The 22,723-nt window shown below is 40.1% G+C and overlaps 2 protein-coding genes across 2 annotated transcripts in view; both read left to right on the forward strand.

The window, feature by feature from the left end:
* Nucleotides 1–5,081, forward strand: part of BDH2 (3-hydroxybutyrate dehydrogenase, type 2) — a 26,256-nt gene extending 21,175 nt beyond the window's left edge. Inside the window, exons 8-10 of the mRNA XM_012655376.1 lie at nt 2,043–2,101; nt 2,658–2,750; nt 4,756–5,081. Coding sequence (XP_012510830.1) covers nt 2,043–2,101; nt 2,658–2,750; nt 4,756–4,809 — 206 coding nt within the window. The 3' untranslated portion in view covers nt 4,810–5,081. The remainder of the gene's footprint in view (nt 1–2,042; nt 2,102–2,657; nt 2,751–4,755) is intronic.
* A 2,957-nt stretch (nt 5,082–8,038) lies between these two features.
* SLC9B2 (solute carrier family 9, subfamily B (NHA2, cation proton antiporter 2), member 2) overlaps nt 8,039–22,723 on the forward strand; it is a 60,673-nt gene continuing 45,988 nt past the window's right edge. Inside the window, exon 1 of the mRNA XM_012655377.1 lies at nt 8,039–8,097. The gene's annotated coding sequence lies outside the window, so the exon portion shown is untranslated. The remainder of the gene's footprint in view (nt 8,098–22,723) is intronic.

Genomic DNA, 22,723 nt, shown 5'->3' on the forward strand with positions numbered 1-22,723 from the left:
GCTAATTTTTTCTATATCTTTTTAGTTGTTTGGCCAATTTCTTTCTATTTTTAGTAGAGACGGGGGTCTTGCTCTTGCTCAGGCTGGTCTCGAACTCCTGAACTCAAACGATCCGCCTGCCTCGGCCTCCCAGAGAGCTAGGATTACAGGCATGAGCCACCGCGCCCGGCCCAGTTTCACAGGGTTTTGATGTACACCCTGGTGGTACTTGAGTGTAGCTATTCTTGGTGCCATTTACCTAGTGGAATAAATGGCAAAATGATTTGGAAAATGTGGTTGTTTCAGCAGCTGAGCTTATCAGAAGATTGGAAAATATGTTAGCAAACTCTATGGGACAAGGAACTAGCTATGACTCACTGAGCCAGTCACCAAGAAAACTTGGGGAGGAGTGAGTGTGTCTGGGATGCGGTTGCCGATTGTATCGTCATGAATCTCCAACCAGACCCGTGCAGACTGTGGCGTGGTATGTCAGTCTGTGCCGTGGACACAGCCAAGCCAGCGCCAATGGAGTTCATCTGAAGGCACGGGCTTGCTCGACAGTTTTCATTTAATAGGCATCGGTATCAGCCATATGTAATATATGGTGTTCATTTGCCTCGCTGGGAGGAAGCTGTTAAAACTGGCGAGAGTGTAAGTGAAAGCTTAAAGTGCACACTGTTGGTAATAGTTTGGACTTTAAGGAGGCTGTCGATGAGGGAAGTGAGGGAAATATTACTGGAAATTGGATAAAAAGGAATCTTCGTTATGTAGTTTCAGCAAGTTTATCAACACTGTTGCCTGCAGTAATGGGAAGATAGAAAATGCTCCTTATCAGTTTGGTGATTCATAGCCTCTCCAAAAAAATGATGATGCTAAAATTAAGAAATGATTTCTCAGTAAAGATCAAATCACTCAGGAGAATGGTCTAAAGATGAAGCTGAGGGTATGGCTGTATTAATAAAATCATTCAGGGCTGGGCGCGGTGGCTCACGCCTGTAATCCCAACAGTCTGGGAGGCCGAGGCGGGCGGATTGTTTGAGCTCAGGAGTTCGAGACCAGCCTGAGCAAGAGCGAGACCCCGTCTCTACCAAAAATAGAAAGAAATTAATTGGACAACTAAAAATATGTGGGAAAAAAATTAGCCGGGCATGGTGGCGCATGTCTGTAGTCCCAGCTACTCTGGAGGCTGAGGCGGGAGGATTGCTTGAGCTCAGGAGTTTGAGGTTGCTGTGAGCTAGGCTGACGCCACAGCACTCACTCTAGCCCAGGCAAAAGAGTGAGACTCTGTCTCAAAAAAAATAAAATAAAATAAAATCATTCAGTCTGAAAAAAGGACCTCTAAAGAGAATGTACAGATTATATCACTTAACAAAAAAGTCTGGGGAACTTGCTCTAAAAGAATGAGAACTAAATGGGATTTTAAATTTTTTAACGTTGTTCTTATTTTTCTTTTTTAAAGTAACATAACTTAAAAAAATTTTTTATTAGAAACTTGAAACAGTGGTTAAAAATAGGAATTTGAAATCAATGAAAACAGGCAAGAGGTGATGAGGAAAATTCAGAGGCACAGAAAGTACCGAGGACTGCGGCAGCCTTGGAGTTGTCCCCAGGGGGTCCCCACAGTGAACTTGACAGCAGAGAATGGTTTCGACACCATTGAGGCAGACTGGACCCTTGTACTGGAAAAGTGCTTGCATGATTTTATCTATACCTCAGGGTTGTCGTGAGGATTAGCTGAGATAACACATGTAAAAGTACAGAAAATCCATAAAGCATCAGATGCTCTATGCTATGCAGTGCAATGTGACTAAAACGTATGTCCTTGAGAACGCCGAGTCATTCAAAAAATCATAGTCTGTGTGCTTAAAATTCATAGCAATGTTATTAAAGAAGTTATAAGCCTATCCAATAAGAGGTCGGGCAGACAGAGGTGAAATGATCGTTTAAGTCAAGGAGAAGGATTTCACTGACGATTATAAAGAAAGGAAGTTTAAAGTTTAATTATCAATTTCTTTTTCAGTTTAAGTAAGTAACTTAGCTGAATGTGTCCCCCTTTGATTTAGGAACGGTTGATACCCCATCTCTGCAAGAAAGAATACAAGCCAGAGGAAATCCTGAAGAGGTATATCTAGCATCTTAAGTGTGTTTAAACTTTTTGGTTAAAAAACGCCCCCTTCCTTACCTATGGTAGACAAATTCATAGAGACAGAAAGTAGAATGGTGGCTGCCAGGGGTTAGGGGGGAGGGGGAAATGGGGAGTTATCGCTTAGTGGGTGTAGAGTTTCAGTTTTGCAAGGTGAAGAGTTCTGGAAATGGATGGCGGTGAGGGTGTCACAACAATGTAATGTACTTAAACACTATTGAACCGTACACTTAAAATGGTTATTATGGTAAATTTTATGTTACGTGTATTTTACCACAGTTTTTCAAAATGAAAAATAATGCCCTCATCTTTAATATCAGCTTTCTGATCTGTCGCAATGTCTGTGGGTTTTAGAATAACACAAATAGTTTGAGTATCTTGAGTCAAACTATTTTGAGTCACCATAACCCTGTTTGATGATTTGTCAAGGCAACAAGCCGGTGGTTCCTTTTCGCTTTGGACCTGTTGAAGGAGACACAGGTGAGCACACACGGCAGCTCACATCACTCATGTTTGGTGTGGTCTCTGATCACAGGCGCTGAAGGACTTCATGAAGAGACAAAAGACGGGAAGATTTGCGACTGCAGAAGAAATAGCCATGCTCTGTGTGTATTTGGCTTCTGATGAAGTAAGCACTGTTCTTCCCAAGGAGTTCATTATCCTCAATTACGTCTGGCTGCTATTAGCTCATCAAAATAATTCCATGTTAGAGAGTTTACGGCGTATATGTGCTAAGATGCTACATTTATAAAATAGGGATAAGTTCTGATTCAATTTGCCCATAGAAAGGCCACTTTGATCTGAGCCACGGGCTCTTTCTCATTCAGCTTTACATGTCACAAAATCTTGTAGCAAACAAAACGGAGAACTGAAAAAATTAAAGTTCTCAATTTTCCAAGAGACAGTTACTTTAAAAATTACCACTAGGGAAACTCTGATTAAATGTAAGTCAAACAAATGAACTTCTGGGGTTATGAGAGCTTCAGGTGAAATGGGGAGGGGTTAGCCAGATTTAATTATGTCCAGGGGACACAAAATTGGCACGTGGTGTTTTTAGTTTTACCAGTGACTTGTTTGGGAGAATTCCACCGGCTCCTTTTTTTCTATGAATTCTTGTTTGTCATCATGTATGGAAATTCCTAATTCCATCTCTTCCACTTTGCATTGTTTAGTAACCAGTTTCTTCCCTGCTGGCTATTGTACATTTTTAAGTGGCACACAGCTGAAAGCAAAAACTTTGTTTATAAGGTACAGAGCACAAGGACATGGTCCTCTGTTTTATGGCTTGAGCGCTACATAAACAGGGAACTGTAATGTACGAGGAGAGAGAAGGAAAGGGAAGTAGGCGAGTGAGGCGGTATTACACTCACCAGTTATCTCCTCTTTATAGTAACTGGGTGCACACCGGTGAATGTGACAAATACATTAACAACAGTTGTTAATAGCTGGGGAAATTGCTAGATAATTACTAATGGAGAAGCACATTAGCCTTTATGGTTTCTCTGAATCCATGTCTTCAGAAGAGCTCATTTGATTTTGGGGTACTGCTGATAAGCTAAATTACCCTTGTTTAGCCAGAGCTTAGGTTACCAAATATCTGGAAATGTTCTGGCTTGAAGCGCGCAACAAAAGGACCTTTGGATTTTTAGAGTAAACAAGAGGAGTCCATCTGTATAACAGAGATTGCTTTTTAAAAGAACTTGGGGGAATTGGGATTATTTCTTTGGTAAAGTGACTAATAACCCCCTAGTTTATCTACTTATATTATCAGCTTTTGTATATTGAACTTTTAAAGTTTCTGTACTCATATTATGATGTCTTTCCTTCCTGCCTCTTCAATTGTTTTAGGTTTTAGATGAATTTAGAACTAAGAACACAAATTTGAGTCTTTATTATCCATTTTCAGTTAAAATATTTTTAAACTTCTGCCAAAAGGGTCAGCTGTAATGCTTTGACAAATGAAAAATCTGTGGGAATAAAACAGTACTTATTTTCTTAAATCCGTTAGTAATTTTATACACATTTGGATGTCTAAAACTTTACAGAATATTTTTTCATAGCTTAATAGATTATGATTATCATTATTCATGTAAATTTTAAAAACAGATTTAGTATGCTTCAGCTCCTAGAATTACCTATGTATATTGACCAACTAAATATAAGATATCTTTTTAAAAAATAATCTGTCTGGTCATTAACACGACCACTTTATGATGACACACTTATGTTCAGAGTTTAATGGTGGCATAAAACTCGACTAGTTTTGAATAGTTCTGAGTCTCAAACTGAAAATGTGCATTTTAGCCTATCCTTTTATCCTAATTTGGGGAATGGCTGTACATCACTGCTCCTTAGTTTTGTGATTCTGAGACCAAACCTAACAGACCGTGCTCAGAATGTGACACATGCTCAGACACCAGCCAGAGGCCATGTAGCTCTGAGTCACAAGAACACTCGGCAGTTCTAAATCATCCAAACTTTAATTTGGATTTTTCTAAATTCAGTTTTTAAGTGAGGTTTCCTGTTAGCACAAGAGAAAATTGTTTAGTTATCCTAGTTGCAGGAAAATTTAGAAAACACAGCCTGTGTCAAACCTGGTTAACTGTTCTGTCTCCTTATGTTCGTCACTGCAGTCTGCCTACGTGACTGGTAACCCTGTCATCATTGATGGAGGCTGGAGCTTGTGATGTCAGCAACTCCGTGGTGGGAAGGAAGGCAGGCCCTTCCTCTCCACAGTCAGCCTGGTTATGAAGAAAACGCACCGATCATCTCTTTCTTATTAATGACATATTAATGAAAACAAGCCCTTTTTAATGATGTCATTGTTCACAAGAGTCTGATTCTTTAAATATATTTACCTCTTTGTAATCTCTTCTGAAATCATTGTAAGTAAATGAAGTAAAAATACTGAACTCGTTGCAAGAGAATAGTTTTGAAAATAAACCTCAATTTGTAAGCATCTATTTAGTGAGTTTGGGCTGCTGTAACCAATTCCCAGAGACTGGCTGGCTTACACATCAAACATTTATTTGTCAGTCTGGAGGCTGGGAAGTGTAAGATCAAGGCGCCAGCAGATAGTATTTGGTGAGGGCCACTTTCTGGTTTGCAGATGGTCATCTTGCTGTGTGCTCACAAAGCAAGAGCAGAAAGAGTGAGAAAGCAAGCTCTCGTATCTTTTTATAAGGGCACTAATCCCATTCGTGAGGGCTCCTGATTCCCAAGGTCCTGCCTCCTAATACCATCGCATTGGGTGTTAGGGTTTCAACCTGTGAATTTGGGGGGGTGGGGTTGGAATATACAAACATTCAGTCCATAGCAACATATAAAATGAAAATGTGAATATGAAGAAAAAAAGAATTTTTTTAAGGAAAAAGAGTTATTTCTATTTTATTCTGTTTTTCAATAATCAAATATTTTTGTACAGTTCTGCAGTGTTCTGTATACGGACCCTAATTTTAAAATTTTACATCATCAAAAATGAACACCAAAGGTAGGAAGGAGTTTGGCTTCAATAACTTAGTGTAAAGGGAGTTTAGATTCAAAACTACATTATTGATCTGTTACGTAAAATAAAAATAATCCAGTAGTTATACTTACGGGATGTCATTCCTTATTAATTAAATACTAGTTTCTTAGTCTAACTAAACAATCTTTATTGATGTAAGCAATGATATTTGATATGGGCTAAGAAATAGGTAGCTAACTAACTGACAACATTGTCAATGTGAGGAATTTTTTTTTTTTAGATTAAGTACAGATTTCTTCACCCAATTCCAGGATAAGAGACAAGAGTACATGACATTTGGAAATAGTCTCTGGATAAATAAATATAAATGAATTATATAACAGTTAGGAAACTAATGACATTAAGGAAAAGAAAATTTTCAAGAAAAACAGTAAGTAAATTTATGGATGCTAATTCTATAACATTGGTAAGGAGAAGTTTTTTAAAATTTTTAATTTAAGGGTTTTATGTTTGTTTTTTATTTCTTGCAACCTCAAAAGACCAAATGGTATGATGTACATGGAGAAACTCAACAAATGAGTTAGGCATGGTGGCTCATGCCTATAATCCTAGCACTTTGGGAGGCTGAGGTGGGAGGATCACTTGAGGCCAGGAGTTGGAGACCAGTCTGAGCAACATAGCGAGACCTGTTCTTATAAAAAATAGAAAAATTAGCTGGGCATGGTGGCTCACACCATGAGGGACCTGTAGTCCCAGCTACTCAGGAGGCTGAGGCAGGAAGATCGCTTGAGCCTAGGAATTTGAGGTTGCTGTGAGCTATGATGATGCCACTGCACTCTACCCCAGGCAATAGAGTGAGAACTTGTCTCAAAAAAAAAAAAAAAGAAAGAAAGAAAGATAGTCAATAAATAAGCAGTTATTCTCAGCCTTTTTTTCCCTAGAACCTTAATATTAACAAGGAAAATTTTGAAATGGACAAGGAAGGATAATGTTTCATAGATGAGGAAGAACATCACGCAGTTGATTCTGAAGGTAAGTTAAAATTCACAGCAAAGGGTACTTTGACCAGCATTTTGGAAGATTCCATTGATTATAAAGTTTGCTCTGGGGTTCTGGACCAGGTATTCCACTACTGGATCATGGATAGCTTCATCTGTGATGCAGACCAAGTCACCCAACTTAATCTTGGATTTTAATTTTCTGGTTTATAAAATTAGGGAGTTGAGCTAAATGACGGGTTTCTTAACACTGAAGCTTAAAAGTGTATCATGAAATACTTTATGCTGTGAGCAGGTATACATGTATATGTACAGCTGTGAACAAATGAATTTCAGATAAACACACAATGAATTCTACAAAATGGATTCTAACAGTAGCAAATGCTCTGAGTCTTCTCAGAGCCAACCATAAACTATAAAACTTTATAAACATAAGCAATAAAAGCAAAGTAGAACCCAAACCAAAAAAATCAATGTTCTCCAAAGTCATGTTCATCGAATCAGGTGATGCATCAATGAAGATCATATGACTGAAAGAAAAGGAAAAATATATTTCATTCCTGTGGTAAGAGGAAGCTGGATGTCCCCAGAAATTTTTGCAAGCTTTAGGAGAGGAAAAGTTTGGTTTAGGAAAATAAACAGTTTAGATGCTCTGAAGAGGGGTATTGGCTGGAACCCAGGTTCATCACAAGGGGGGACCCGAGAGACGGGAATGAGTGGTTTCTGTCTGGTGGAGAAATTTGAGGATAATGCTTCTTGCCTGAGGAGCGGTGATTAAATCCGGCACTTAGTTGAAGGAACGAAAACAGGTAAGACGTGCGCACGCATACACACGCGCGCACACAGGGGACACGGGAAAGGAAGACGCAAAAATGCAAGTGAGAAATTCAAGCGGAGTCAAACTGTTGATGGAAGGTGTGAGATCTAAATACAGCAAGAAAGGCACGTGTTAAAGAAACGGTAAAAGGGGGATGAACAAGTCTTACTTCGCTGGTCACCTGAAGGGAGAATCCTGCCTTCCCGCGGCGCGTGCTACACGGTGGGGCGCGGCGAAGCGAGCGCGCGGCGGGCGGGTTTCCAGGGCGCTTTCCCGGGAAGCGCGCTCGCCCTGTCCCCGGGGCTCCGCGGAACCGCCCAGAGAGAACGCGCCGCCGGAATGCCGCGCGGCGCTGCTCCGAGGTCCCAGGCCCGCGCCGCCCGGCCCGAAACCCGCGGGGAGCGCACGGCCGCGGCGGCGCGGGGACCGGCCCAGGCTCGCTCCGGAGGCTCCCGCGGCGCGGCCGCCGGGCGGTGTGCGCGGAAGGCGGGGCCGCCGACGCCCGGTTATCTGCGGGGGTCGCAGCCTCCGTGCCCCGCCGGGGACGACGGCGAGCCGGAAGCCCAGCGCGCGGCGGCTACCCCGGGCTGCGCCGCCTGCGCCGCACGCCTCCTAGCCCGTTTCCTAGTCGGCACGACGCAGCCGAGTGGACTCCGCCGGTGCCGCCCGCTGAGAGGCCCGGGAGACACGGAGGGTAAATAAAGCAGCCCCGCGGCGGGAATCTTGCAGGCCCCCGGGGGCCAGGGAACAAGAGCGAGGACCCAGCGGTTTCTGTTTGTGCAGTGTGTGTGCGTGTGTGTGTGTGTGTGCGTGTGTGTGTGTGCGCGCTGTGGTCAGATGTTGGAGTAATTGCTTTTGTTTTAGTTCTCAAGTCAGCCAAAGGGCTTTGCTTTTGCGGGCTGCGTTAGCACGCTTGAGGTGCTAAGAATCCTCAGATCCCACGGACTGGAGAATATACCACCTGCTTAAAGCGCACGGTGGGGCCGCGGCCTTTTTCCCTACCGGGATCAGCTTGTCTCGCCCTTGTTATCTCACTCTAAACTCTAGACTCTAGGGGTGATTTGTTGCCCCGAAAGATTAACAGCCGGAAGCCACTCTTTCCTTTACCCTCCTAGCAAGAAATCAACCTGTTTTCACTGAAAGGCTAAAACCTTTCCCCCAGCCCCTGTATCAGGGGCCGCCGCTTGACAGTTATTGCTGCTACGCATGGAATTCTCGTTTGCTTTCTCTCAAAGTCAGGAATGAAACACTTCAATTAAGCGAGTGCCTGTGTGTCCTCTTTGTGCCAAGCAGCCATGGGGACAGGAGATACAAATATGAATTAAATACAGTTTCTATCATACCGGAGTTCAAAATCCAGTGGATCAGAATATACCTAAACGAGTACAGTAATTAGGTAGTGTGAGTCATGCTATACTAATAATGTGAGCAAAGTGACCGAATCACATAGTATATTTTCTAAGGTACGAAGGCCTTTAGAATTATAGTCCTGTTGACTACACGCTGCCTTTTTTTTTTTTTTTTTTTGTAGGGCTTCTATAGAAGGTATCACAGAATAAGTGGAAAACAGTCGGCGACCTGGGCCTTAGTCCTGGGGCCTATGCGCAAAGTTCTGGGCTGAATGTGGAAGTTGGCACTCACATCTCTTCCTGCCTGTTTCTAGTGTGTCTTCTCGTACAGCAGAAATTGGAAAGCTATAAACATTCCCCAGACTCCCTTCCAGCTAGAGTTTTGGATGTAAAATTAGGGTCTGGCAAGTAGATGGCTTACCTGAGACTTCAGAGGCAGGGTGAGGCAGAGGCCATCCTCCTGGTTTTTTGACTATTTTCTGCTGGCAAGGAAGCTCCAGGAGATGCCATCGTCCCGTCTCCAGAATTGTGTATATTGGGAGGAGCTCAGCAGCAGAGACAGCCAGACTCAGCACTGCTCTGTTGAATTACCAGCTGTGTGGCTGTCAAGAGGCAGTTGAGGGAGGTGGTGAACATATTCTGTGTTCCCTGCCTAAGCAGTTTCTAGGTCTCACCTACAGTGGTGTTCTTGAACCCCATAGGCCCTGCCTGTGGAGCTTCCTGATTGTGGCAAAAATGGTATTCCTTCATGGTTCAGTTGCTGGTGTTCTAGAAGTCGTTCCTGGGGGCTCAGCCTCAGCCCTTTACTTCTAGCCCTTTAACAATCTGGTGAGCACTTAATTCCCTGTATACAATCTCTTTCTGCTTAAAATACCTGGAATGGTTTCTGTTTCTGCATCGACTCTGATTAGTGTGCTTTTATGTAGCCTCTAAGAGTTACCTAAACCTAATGTCGTCAGTTTCTTTGGTTGGGAAATGAAACCATGAGATTAGATCTAGAGATCTGTGGGAATTTGAATGCTTTAATTGGGCTGGGCGTCTCCACTTGCCACTCCCACATTGCCTGTTACCTGCCTGGCCCCTGAAGGCGTCTGTTCATTACCTATAGACTAGATCTGTAAAGTCTCTTGCTGCTTTACAAGTATAATGTGAAACATTTTTTCATTTAGAAATATTTACAAAACATTTTCTGTAACATGAGATTGTCACCCTATTATTTGTTAGTCCTAGTGATAATTCGTATTCTGCTTTCTCTTAGGTACCATACAAACTTCAGTGATAGAATATATTTTTCCTCTGGGGGGAAGGGGTTTATATCGTTTTCACACAAAGCCTGGAAACACAGCATGTGGGAGAATGGAGCTGTCTGTATGTGCACTTGTGTAACGAGGGAGTGTTCTCGGGATTTTATAGGAATGTGTCACACGTGTTAAGGAGGCTGGCTACAATCGCTCACACCTATAATCCTAGCACTCCCGGAGGCCGAGGCGGGAGGATCGCTTGAGGTCAGGAGTTCAAGACCAGCCTGAGCAAGAGCAAGACCTGTCTCTATTAAAAATAGAATAAATTAGCTGGGCATGGTGGCGCATGCCTGTAGTCCCAGCTTCTCGGGAGGCTGAGGCAGGAGGATTGCTTGAGCCCAGGAGTCTGAGGTTGCTGTGAGCTAGGCTGATGCCACAGCACTCTAGCCCAGGCGTCAGAGTGAGACTCTGTCTCAAAAAAAAAACAACATGTTAAGGAAACTACAATTATGTTAAATTCTAGAATTTTTAAGAGCCTTATAAAATTATTAAGTACATTTTTTCAACATAATAAAATTGCCTTTTAAAAGAAATTAATTTTTAATTTGCTTTTCTGTATCTTATATGAAAGGCCAAAAAGTTTGAATTTACTAGAGTCCCTGACCTCTGCTTTTTAGTGCAGCACACGCACGGTGCCTTTCTCAGAGAATATCTTATAAAAGGAAAATAAAGGAGGGATACTATGTTGGGACTCCATGGTGTACCTGGCACTGTCTTAGGGTCTGGGGGACACAGGCATTGTTGCCATCCTGCTGATGAAGACACTTGTCCCCGCTGGTTCAGTAACTTGCCCCCGATGTCCCCGCTAGGAGGCAGCAGCTCAGGGTTCACACTGAACGTTTTCATCTCCGTTTTCCTCCCATTGTGCCACTTCTTGCACGTTATGCTTTAGTGAATACAAATGTGTGTAGAATTCCCCGTGTGTACCTTCCTTTTCACACCTCATTCTTGGCTTATGTAGACGGGTTTTGTTTTTGCCTGGAATGGTCTTCTCTAGTTTCTTTACAAGCGTAATTCATCATCCAACCCCAGCCACGCAGGGCAATGTGTCCTCCACTCCTGTTTAACTCTGCGCCTGCACTTCTCACATTATAGTTGAATGAAGATAATACTAGCTGCTGTGACAGGTAAAGTCCAAAATCTCAATAACTAAACACCGTGCAAGCTTATTTCTTATTCATGAAAAGTCCAATCAGGTGTTCAGTTGGTGGCCTTCTACTTAGTGATTTAGAAACCCAAACTCCTTTTATCTTATGGCTTTGCCATCCCCTAAGACTTTTTTTTTTTTAAATAAAAATAAAAATAAATAAAAAAAATAAAAAAACCTACGGTTCCCCTAAGACTTTGAAGTCCTTAGTTTCCAGGCAATAGACAGAAAAAGCACATATGGAGGATTACATGAGAGGTTTTTACGGACAAGGACTAGAAATAACATTCCTTGTTTGTGCCCACATCTCAGCCACATGCCACACTGACCTACGAGGGAGACTGGAAAGTGTCAACCATGGGCCTGGGCAGCAGAGGAGACTAGTTTGGTGAACATACATCTTTCTCTGTCCCTCCCTTGAAAGACAGAGACTGCGTCTTAGTATCTTTGTATCTCTTGTCCCTTATACAACATAGACACCCAGTAATAAGTTCAGTACACTTCACTGATTGTTAAGTAATGGGTTTGCTATCTCATGTTTCTAAAATTGAAACTTGCCATAATTTATTATAATTGCTTAGGAATTTTCTATCATTCTCTGCCTAGACTGCAAGCTCTGAGCATAGGAACTATGTAAGACTGTCCATTTCGGAATCCCCAGCACGAGGACTAGAACATAGCAAGAGCTTACTAGGTGTTTATTGAATGAATGAATGAATGAAAGAAAGAATACTTGAAAAGAGGGAGAGAGTTTGTCTGTGTGGAGTTAGGTAATACTAACTGAGAAGGTGACTAATTGAGAAGGTTAGATTTTGAATGACTACTATTATTAATAATAGAATTTCACCAAGTAGAAAAAGTGAAAAATGAAACTCCAGGCAGCGTTGATCGTGGTGTTTTGTTATTGTTGTTGTTTTGTTTGTTTCATGAGTAGAAATTTAGAAAACAATCAAATGTTTATGAGCCCGAGTTTTTTTCATTCAATATTCAAATATTACACTTGAACTTTGGGGAGTAGAGGAGGAGAAATACGTAATATTTCAATTTATATAATTTCTATTGACTAAAAGAATGGCAATGGAAGCCTTAGCACTAATATATAGCTCCTAAAATGTTACTTTCTGGACATTTTTGAGAAATTCCAATACAGCAGCATTGTTCTGATTGTTCATTCTCTATGAAGATTCTGCACTGTATCAAGAAGCTAGAGAGAGAGAAGCCAAAGAAGGTTCCTCATCAGAGCTTCTCAGAGCTGGTTCTGCATCAAAACCACCTGATATGTTGGTTAGGATGCTTTTGGCTGCAAATAACAGGATATCCAGCCAAAAGTCCCTTCAAAAATACAAATTTACTTTCTCATACAATAAGATGTCTGAAGGTAAGTGAGTCCAGGCTTTGTTCAGTACTGTCAGGGCTGTAGGTTGCTTTCTGTGATCAGCTAATTTTAACTTTTCTTCGTAGGTAAATGATGGCTGCTGGAATTGTTCTGGGAAGTGCAGTCCACAACCACTAGTCCTCTCCCCACCATACATACATGAGTATTTGAACGCAAAAGAGGGGAGGTTTTTCCTCCTGCCTCTCTGTCTTTTTATTAGGAAGGAAAATCTTACCCAGTGGCCCCCAACAGCCTTGCTGACAAATTCCACTGGCAAGAATTGAAGCATGCTCATCCCTAAACCAACAGGTGACAAAGAGGCATGGTGTTACAGAGAATGATTTACACCCATCATAATTTATCCCTAGGGCCGGGGAAGGGACCCACTGGCATACCTGAACCAATGGCATTTAGATAGGCAATAAGTCAATGTCTGCCACGCTTGGGGGAAATTCAATCTCTGGAGATTCTGATTTTAGTAGGCCTAGAAAAAATATTTTGAATTTTCAATACATACATTTGTCCTCAGTGGGGAGAGAGAACAGAAAGGAATGAAGCAAGTACTGGGTCCCTTCTTACTTAGGTATAATTTCCTTTTATTCATATCTCATTATATAGTGTTTTACTTCATGGTGAGTCAACCAAATCACTAGGTCAGTTAACCAAATAAAATAGCAGTTGTTTGGTAACTTGGCCCATGCAGTTGACACACCTAACGCTTTCAGATAAGGTAGTTCTCATTCAGGGAAATATTCTTAGTCATTTCAGCAATTTAATTCTGACAAAAAGTTGTGAGCCCTGCTCTGCAGCCTGATCTGAATTCCTCACTGCTATGTAGGGCTCCTTTTAGGAAATGAACATTTGATCAGAGTTGATAAGCAGAATCCAGAAACTAGAATGTTTCTATATGTTCAGTATGAGACTGAAAGCTTATACTTTCAACACATGAAAGGATGAACACCAAAGGTAGGAGATTGTTATTATTACCTTATAGAACATTTAACGAACAATCATGGTGATGCTTTTTCAAAGGCATGAATACAGCATATAGAGTACTCCAGCAATGTGTTAGTTCATTTGTGCTGCTATAGCAGAATACCACAAACTGAATAATTTCTAAATAATAGAAATGTATTTCTCACCATTCTGGAGGTTGGCAAGTCCAAGATCAAGGTGCCAGCAGATTTGATATGTGCTCTTTGCTTGCAAAATGGCACCTTGCTGCATCCTCACACAGAGGAAAGGTTGAAGGCTATGTCCTCACATGGAAGGGAAAGAGCAAAAGAGCCTAGGCTGCTCCTTTCAACTTCTTTTATAAGGGCCCTAATCCCCTTCATGAAAGTGGAGCACCGGTGACTTAATTTTGCCATTTGAAACAGGCCACATTTTTTTTCTAATAAGGGTTGTGTATCAGTTTAAATAATGCATTATCTTGATTGAGAAGTAGAAAAAAATCTATTGTTTCTGTGTATAGACACGAACTAATGCCTTCTCTTAGGGATGGGGAACCTGCAGCCTTAATCACTTCCCAAAAGGCCCTACCTCTTAATACCATCACCTTGGGGGTTAAGTTCTAACATAGGGATTTTGGAGGGACACAAACATTCAAACCATAGCAAGTAGTATGTGTAAATTCTTAATAAGATTACCCCATTAAATGTCAGTCTGTCCATATTACAGACAACAAATAACAAGAATTACCAGTCTTTATCCGTGCAATGATCTTTTAGCAGTAATTGAAAGGAAAGCAGGAGGCATATTTTACTTGACCGAGACTCTGTGGACATTTGCAAGTTGATAGTTCTTTTATTTCCTCTAGAATATTACAGAAAGCATTTAAAAACATTTGGATTAGTAAGATAACCTGAAAAAGAGAAGGCTGATTTAGCAAATATCTCCCTGTATGTGAAAGCGTATTTACAGAAGTGGTTTCCAGGAACAGGGTTGAATTAACAGGGCTCTTGCAGTTCCAGCTTCATCTGTTCCATTTGTAGGATTTAAGGATAAGATTTCATCTGATGAAAAATATTTGGCTTAAAAATATCTGAAAACTACTGTAGATGATTCTAGGCAGTCCCCCATCTTTTTCAAAAACCGCAAAAACAAAAAATGACCTTAAATTGTGGCAGGTAGAATTAAGGTACCTCAAATCAAATCACTATAATGTATCTATCAAAAATATTACAAGGGAAACCTAGATCATTTCATTTTTCTAAAGCTTTAAGAACTGCATAGATTATTTTTAAATGTATTTAAAATTGCATAAGAAAATCTTACTAAATCTTAACAATATAGAAAATAAAAATGAAAGTCCAACCACTGCAATTCCATTTCGCTTCCCAAAGGCAACTACTGGTAACAGACTTTTTTTTCTGTTTACTTACATACACGTACATATAGAAAACCGCTCATATTCTTCATCTGTTAAGTATAGTTTTCTCTCAAGTGTGGAGGAAAGATTAAGGAAATTTTTTTCAAGTTCACAGCTCTATAATTTTTGTGGTATATGTCCCTGATACTGGAAAATAAAGTTCAAATTAAGCCAAGATAGTTTCTAAGTATGTGAATCAGTCCTGTAGGAAATTCTAGATATTGGGTATGCTGAAGAGGAGCATGAATGGTCTACAGCCTTTGCATGTATTTTTAGAAAACACCTGAGCTACTAACCTATGAGTGGGCATTCGCACCAGTCGTAACAGTCAAACCTCACTCTTCTGTTGAAACCTGTGTTTGAGCTATAGGAATTGGATTAAATTCCTGTTATTTACTGAATTCATGAGATCTACAAAATTTTGCCATTTGAAACAGGCCACTTTTTTTTTCTAAAAAGGGTTGTGTATCAGTTTAAATAATGCATTATCTTGATTGAGAAGCAGAAAAAATCTTTTGTTTCTGTGTATGGGCACGAACTAATGCCTTCTCATAGGGGTGGGGAATCTGCGGCCTTAAGGCCAAATGTGACCTTCTAGGTCCTTAAGTGCAGCCTTTTGACTGAATCCAAATTTTACAGAGCAAATCCTTTTAGTGAAAGGGGTGCAGTAGAGAAAGATGAAGCTCTTCTTGCCTCCTTCGGTGCTTAAAAAGGAACAATCTTGAAATCAGAAGGCTGCAGGTTCCACCAATATTATACAACCTAAATGGATTAATAATTTTTTCTTATAATAAACTCCATAACATTTGCAACAATCAGGAAGAGTAAAGCTAAAGATGATGTACAGTAGAAAATAAAAATACTCCTATTTGCTTTTGGAATGTGTTTTCAAACTTACAATTGAACATAAGCATATTTGAAAGGGATTTCAAAATATTGTAGCAGAAACTGTAAAAAATATGTAGTGATCTGGTAGAAATGACATGAAATCAAAGATATAGATTAAAGAACTATCTTATTTCACAAATTTTTATACAGTTTTACTATGAAGCTTGGCTGATATTGGTTGTGTTAGAAGAGCTATTCATATTTAGCTTCTCTAGGCTTTATTTAGTTTTCTCATTTGAATATGAAAGAGATAGGGCTGGGTAAATTCTAAATGCCTTCCCAACTTCTATTATTCCATTAACCTATGATTCCTAGTTACTTAGAAATCACCTAGTTTCTCTGTATTTCCCCTGCTTTTCAATTTTTCCATCCCATATACCCTACAGCTCAGATAAATTCTTAATAGCTGTCTTGAACCTTCCCCAGTATCAAAGAAGTAGTTTAGTGTTTGGATTTTAAAAGACTGCCATGAATACAATGAAAAAATAATGTACATTACCTACAATATTCCATTTTACCAGCACCGTTTAAAAACAAAACATTTCACTAAATTAATTTTCTGGATAACTGACCCCATTTTATTGAATACAAAATTTTTGTTTAGTTTAACATCTTCTTTCAAGAAAATTTCTAAATTGTACTATATATTTTAACGCCTTTTAAAACAGAAAATATAGTTGTAATTTTTTCTTTTAGTTTTCTTGAGGATGCAGAATCACCTTTCTAAACATCTGGTATTATCCAGGAGATCCGTCAGCGCCAATTCAATTATGAAGGTTCTTACTGAGGCCTCATTTGGTGGCAAGTGACAGAAACTCAACTCAAACTGGCTTACTAAAAGGAATTTATTGGCTCACCTAACTCAAAAGTAGCTGCTTCCAGATGTACCAACAATGTTGTTACTAATTTGGAGTTTTCTCTCTCTCATTTCATATTGAAAATCTGCTTTGCTCTGTGGTCACTTAATTCTTTGGTAGCCTTTTCCTGGGTATCAGAATGATTTTCAACAGCAAGTCTAGGTTTAGTCACCCCAACAGAAAGAGAGCTCTTTCCTAATGGTTCCAGTAAGCACCCCAAGCTGACTCTCATTGGCCAGGTATGGGCTGCATGCTCATGCCTGAAACCAGTGATATAACCAGAGGAGTTACCTCATTGACCAGGGCTGCCCTCTTCTCTGGAGCATAGGTAGAGATGGCGGTTGGGGAGGTGAGGCTGACAGTCTCACATGATCACATGGTTGGAGAACAGGGGAGGCATGGATTCCACAAAAGAAAATTAGTGTGTGCTGTTAGCAAAAAAGGGGAGTCAAGATGCTTGGCAGGCCAAGACTACAAATATTATATCCCCTATGGAAATACATTATCTCACATTTCGTGGTCTGGGTTAGTATCTTTTTGATTTCTTTGACTGTGAGCTATCACTTCTGGTGCTCTCCGTTTGCCTCTATTATAGAAATCTCTTCCTGCATTTTAATTTATAACATCTTATCTTCTGAGGGTTTGGAAACCAAATGAGCAAAGTCATTAGAATTGTTTTCAAAATGAGAGTTAATGGGCTCTGAGGGAGGCCTTAAGAGCCTCTCTAAGAGTAAGAAGTATAAACTTTCTACCAAGGATTTCTTTTTTTTTTTCAGCCATGGCAGTATTTTATTTGGGAAATAATATGAGACAGAATTGTTCAACTCATAACTTCTCTGGCCATTAACATTTACACTTCACCTGCCAAAAATAGTAACTTAAATTTCTTATAGAATGCATTATAGGAGAAAGCAGTGACACCAAGAGGTAAAAAAAATTGCATTCAGAATATATTTTACTTCAATAGTTTTAAAATGGATATTAGCCTGTAATTATGAGCAATAGTAACTTTTATGCCTCCCGTCTTGTCTGATAATATATTCTGTATACTAACTGGCTATATATTCTGTATGGTAGAAGTTGCTAAGTTTCATTTTTCTACGAACAAGAGAAGTGTACTTTTATTTATGGGAAAAGCATTGAAATACTCCTAGAGATACTTTTTTTTTTAATCTAAAGCTTGATTAACAATAACAATTCTGCTTGCGTTCTAAAAATGTTTTTTTCTTTTAATAATATGCCTAATAATCACCACTATTTTTTCCAGAAAAAAGTAAATGCCGTGCTCTATATTATTATAGTATTTTGGTGTACTGTCCCTTATTTTTGATATCTTTAATATTTTTGACATCATGAGACATCATTATCATCTTTCTTGATTGTCATCTAAAGGTGAGCTAATCATCTTTATTTGCCTTAAAAAATATTTTACTGGCTGGATATTTAATCTTGTTAGTTTTGTTATACACTTGTTTTAGTCTAGTTTAATTTAATTCAAAAGAATCCTAGCAGCATGGTATAAAGGTCAGATTTTCTGGTCTAAACAAGTCAAGACCTGTATAAGCTATTTGGCCAACTGAGTTGGAAGCATTCATTTTAACTTTATTGTTCTATACTTAAACTATGTAGTTATAAGCAATTTATCAAAACAAAGAATAAAGATGAAGGCATTTAACTGGACTACAAATGATTCTGACTTGTAAACTAGGGAGGCCTCTTGTGTTTGACCTTAAAGATCAGAGAAAAAGGTGAAGGCAGTTTGATTTAACCACTACCACCCAGATTATAGGTTATATCATACTTCCTTTCATTCTCCCAGAATTGCTCTCAGAGCTAGGTGTCATAATTACCACGTTGTCACTAATGATATAAACAAGAACATATATGTAATCAGAGGTGGGAAGTCTTTGGAGATTCCTTAAACTGGTTTAAAAAAGAAGATTGGGAAAGAAACAAGACTAAACCAATATGTATGTTACTCAGCTTTGAAGGTAAAACCAGGAATGGTTTCCATTTTGCATCTTAACAGACAAATCTAAAGCTTACAAGCAGATGAGACAGTATTACTAGTTCTACAGGGAATTGGGAGCTAGCTATAGACTACTAATATGTGTGTAAATTTCCCCATTTATCACTAGAGTGACTAAGTGCTGTACAAAGCTGTCCTGGTATTCAGGTGCTACAATATTAGGAAAACAACCAGGCCAATCTCCATTCAACATCTTTCTTACTTTGAGTACTATTGATTGATTGATTGATTGACAAGATCTTGCTTTGTCACCCTGGCTGGAGTGCAATAGCATCATCATAGCTCACTGCAACCTCAAACTGCTGGGCTCAAGCAGTCCTCCTGCCTCAGCCTCCCAAATAGCTGGGACTACAGACATGTGCCACCATGCCTGGCTAATTGAATACTAATCATTTGTATTAATTTTCTTAAGTATTATTTAGCAGATCACACCGGCACAATGGTACCTCCTGCTGGTCTTACTGTACAGAAGTTATAAATAGCTTATACAACCTTAACCTGCCCGCTTCTCCATAAGCATTACGCATGTTACAGTCAGACAGTAACATTTCCCTATATATAGTGCCCAGATACATTAAAAACATTTAAGAATTATATAAAATCATACATTACATGAAATAGAACCATAAAGATTATCCTAAATATAAGTACAGAGAAAATGCATGCAGAATGAGCACCGTAAAGTACATAGCCTGTGGGATATATAATTTTAAGTTTGTATTTCCTGCAGGATAGTAGCATACATCTTTTCCTACCCAGAGGCAAAATATATTTTCCAAAAATCTGGACACTGCCCACTGCACTAAGTTTAAATTAGAGTTTGCAAACAAACTTACAACATATTCCATATTTTTAAGATATCAAAAATGTTTCCAAACTGGAGACCATCCTCCTAAGTGTGGCAAGAATGGAAAAACAAACACCACATATACTCACTATTATTTTGGAACTAAATGATCAACGCTCATGTGTACATATGGTAGTAAAATTCAACGGAAATCAAGCAGGTGGTGGTGGGGAGAGGAGGGAGGGGCAAATTCACACCTAGTGGGTACAACACACACGATCTGGGTGACGGACACACTTATAGCTTTGACTCAAACTGTACAAAAGTAATTCGTGTAACCAAATCATTTGTACCCCTGTAATACTCTGAAATTTTAAAAATAAGTTTCCAAGGCAACATTATTAAAATGATTATACCGCAGGCTCTGATATAACATCAAGCTCTGATTGGAAGATACAGAAGGGGCAGAAAGGTTTCGTCCAGGCAGCGGTTTGGGCGCTCTTTTCTTCGCTCGGTAAATTCACGGTAGCTTTCTTGGCCGCGTTAGTGACGGCGTCTGCAGTGTCTCTGCCTTTGTCCTTCGGGTCCTTAACCTCACTGTCCACCGGGGACTCGGCTTGGGGAAGGAAGGACGGAGGATGCTTGCGGAGCAGCTCTGCCGCGTGAGCAGGGCCCGGCCGCGGCCGCCGGGACGGGAGGGGGCGGAGAAGGGCTCAGCGATGCCCAGCGCGCCGGCGCCGCCGTCTTTGCTGGGCTCCCTGCGACTGCGGCCGAGAGGCGGGCCGGGCGGCCAGGTCCCGTGAGGTCGCGCGGGGGAGGCGGTTCTCCTCCGCGGGAGCCGCCCAGACCTCGCTCGGGCGCCCCTGCTGCCGGGCGGGCCGGGGCTCCCCACCGGGGGCTTCGCGACGTTTCTTAGGCCCCTTGAAGGTCGTGTTTGCGTATTTTCCGATTTCTTTGCCGTGACCGCCTTCTTAGTAGAGGACATACCATCATCATCTCAAGGCCCGATTGCTATGAATAATAAATGCCATGCGGGGAGGGGGGGCCAGGGCAGCATACGTAACCTAAACATCTGTACCCCCATAATATGCGGAAATAAAAAAAATAAAAAAATAAATGCCATGAACACGATTGCTTGAAGTAAAGCTAGTATTTTTGTGATTTTCCTAAATTTCAGTGAGCTTGCGAAACGAGACAGGTGGTCTAAATGGTCTTTTGGAACTAGAAACTCTGCAGAGAATAAACAGAGCTGACTCGTTTGAAGTATTTTTTACTGCACTTATTAGAGGACTGGTATTTCGTTTTACCTTTTCTTCCTGCGGTACCTCTCCGACCTCAAATAAATGCCTTGGCATCCATGCTGCAGATTATGGGAGAATGGGCAAGTGTTTTTGGAACACAGAACTATATAAATTTCCACAGATAGCGTATATTGTGCCACGTGCCAAGTTTTGGTTGTTTTTGTTTAAAAGGACCATAGTAACATTAATAAAATAAGTTCTCAAAGGGTTCATTTATACCAACAGTTTATGTCTACTAGAAATAACCATTTATGCTCGGTTACTATTTAAAAATATTCTTTATAAGTGGCAGAAGTAGCTGATTTTGAGAATTTGATAAAGAAGTGATTCTAGTGACACTGCCCAAGAATTTCTATGTAATTCTCCTAATAAGAAAGACAAAGAAATGACAATGACAAGTGTCACATCCATCTACCCAAGAAGTGGGCCTTGAAAGAAGGAGGCTAAAAATGAAGTAAAATCAATGAGATTAAGTAGTAAATTTTTCAAGATTGAAGAGACCTTGTCCTGCTTAATAAGAGAAGCAAGAAGATTCTTTTTTTGTTTGTTTGTTTTTCTTATTTTGATTTTAATTATTTGTTTTTAATTTGAAAATGAAGAACAATGTGTTTTTCTTTTTCTTTTTCTTTTTTTTTTTTAGTTCTATAAACTTTTTTTTTTATTTCAGGATATTATGAGGGTACAAACATTAAGGCACTTTATGTCTTTGCCTCACCCAAGCAAGGGTTAGAGGCGTGCCTTTCCCCCCTGCAATGCTCCCCATGTCCTTTTAGTTGCAGGTTTATTCCCCTATCCCCCTAATCCCTGGAGAGTATTACTGCCATGTGATCACTCTAGTGTTGATCAGTTAGTACCAACTGATGGCGAGTACAAGTGGAGCCCATTCTTCCAATCTTGTGGTGCCTCACTTTGGATAATGGGCTTAAGTTTAATCCAGGAAAGTGTAAGAGGTTCTAGATCACTGTCGTTTCTTATGATTGAATAATATTCCATTGTATACATATACCGGATTTTAATAATCCACTCATGGATTGACGGGCCCTTGGGTTGTTTCCACATCCTTGCAATAGTGAATTGTGCTGCCATAAACATTCAGGTGCAGATGTCTTTATCATAGAATGTTTTATGCTCTTTTGGGTAGATGCCTAATAATGCCATTGCTGGATCAAATGGTATTTCTATTTTTAGCTCTTTGAGGTATCTCCAAATTCTTTTCCACAGAGGTTGCACTAATTTGCAGTCCCACCAACAGTGTAAGAGTGTTCCCGTCTCTCCACATCCTCGCCAGCATTTGTTGTTTTGGGATTTTTTGATAGAGGCCAATCTCACTGGGGTTAGGTGATATCTCATTGTGGTTTTGATTTGCATTTCTCTGATGGTTAGAAGATGTTGAGCATTTTTTTATATGTTTGCCAGCCATTATTCTGTCTTCTTTTGAAAAGTTTCTGTTCATTTCCTTTGCCCATTTGTTGATGGGGTTGTTTCATTTTTCCTTGTTGATTTTTTTGAGTTCTAGATAGATTCTGGTTATCAGCCCTTTATCAGATGTGTAGAGAGAAAATATTTTTTTCCCATTCTGTGGGCTGTCTATTCGCTCTAATGATAGTTTCCTTGGCAGTGCAGAAGCTTTTTAATTTGATCAGATCCCATTTATTTATTTTTGTTGCTGTGATGATTGCTTTGGGGTTCTTCTTCAAAAATTCCTTGCCTAGGCTGATGTCTGAAAGGGTCTTCCCAACATCTTCTTTTAGAATTCTTAAGGTTTCATGCCTTAGGTTTAACTCTGTTATCCATCTTGAATTGATTTTTGTGAGAGGTGAGAGGTGGGGATCCAGTTTCATTTTTCTGCATGTAGCTATCCAGTTTTCCCAGCACCATTTATTGAAGAGAGAGTCTTTTCCCCAGTGCATATTTT

This window comes from Propithecus coquereli, unplaced genomic scaffold (assembly GCF_000956105.1).
Source record: "Propithecus coquereli isolate 6110/MARCELLA unplaced genomic scaffold, Pcoq_1.0 Scaffold475, whole genome shotgun sequence".
Classification (NCBI taxonomy): domain Eukaryota; kingdom Metazoa; phylum Chordata; class Mammalia; order Primates; family Indriidae; genus Propithecus; species Propithecus coquereli.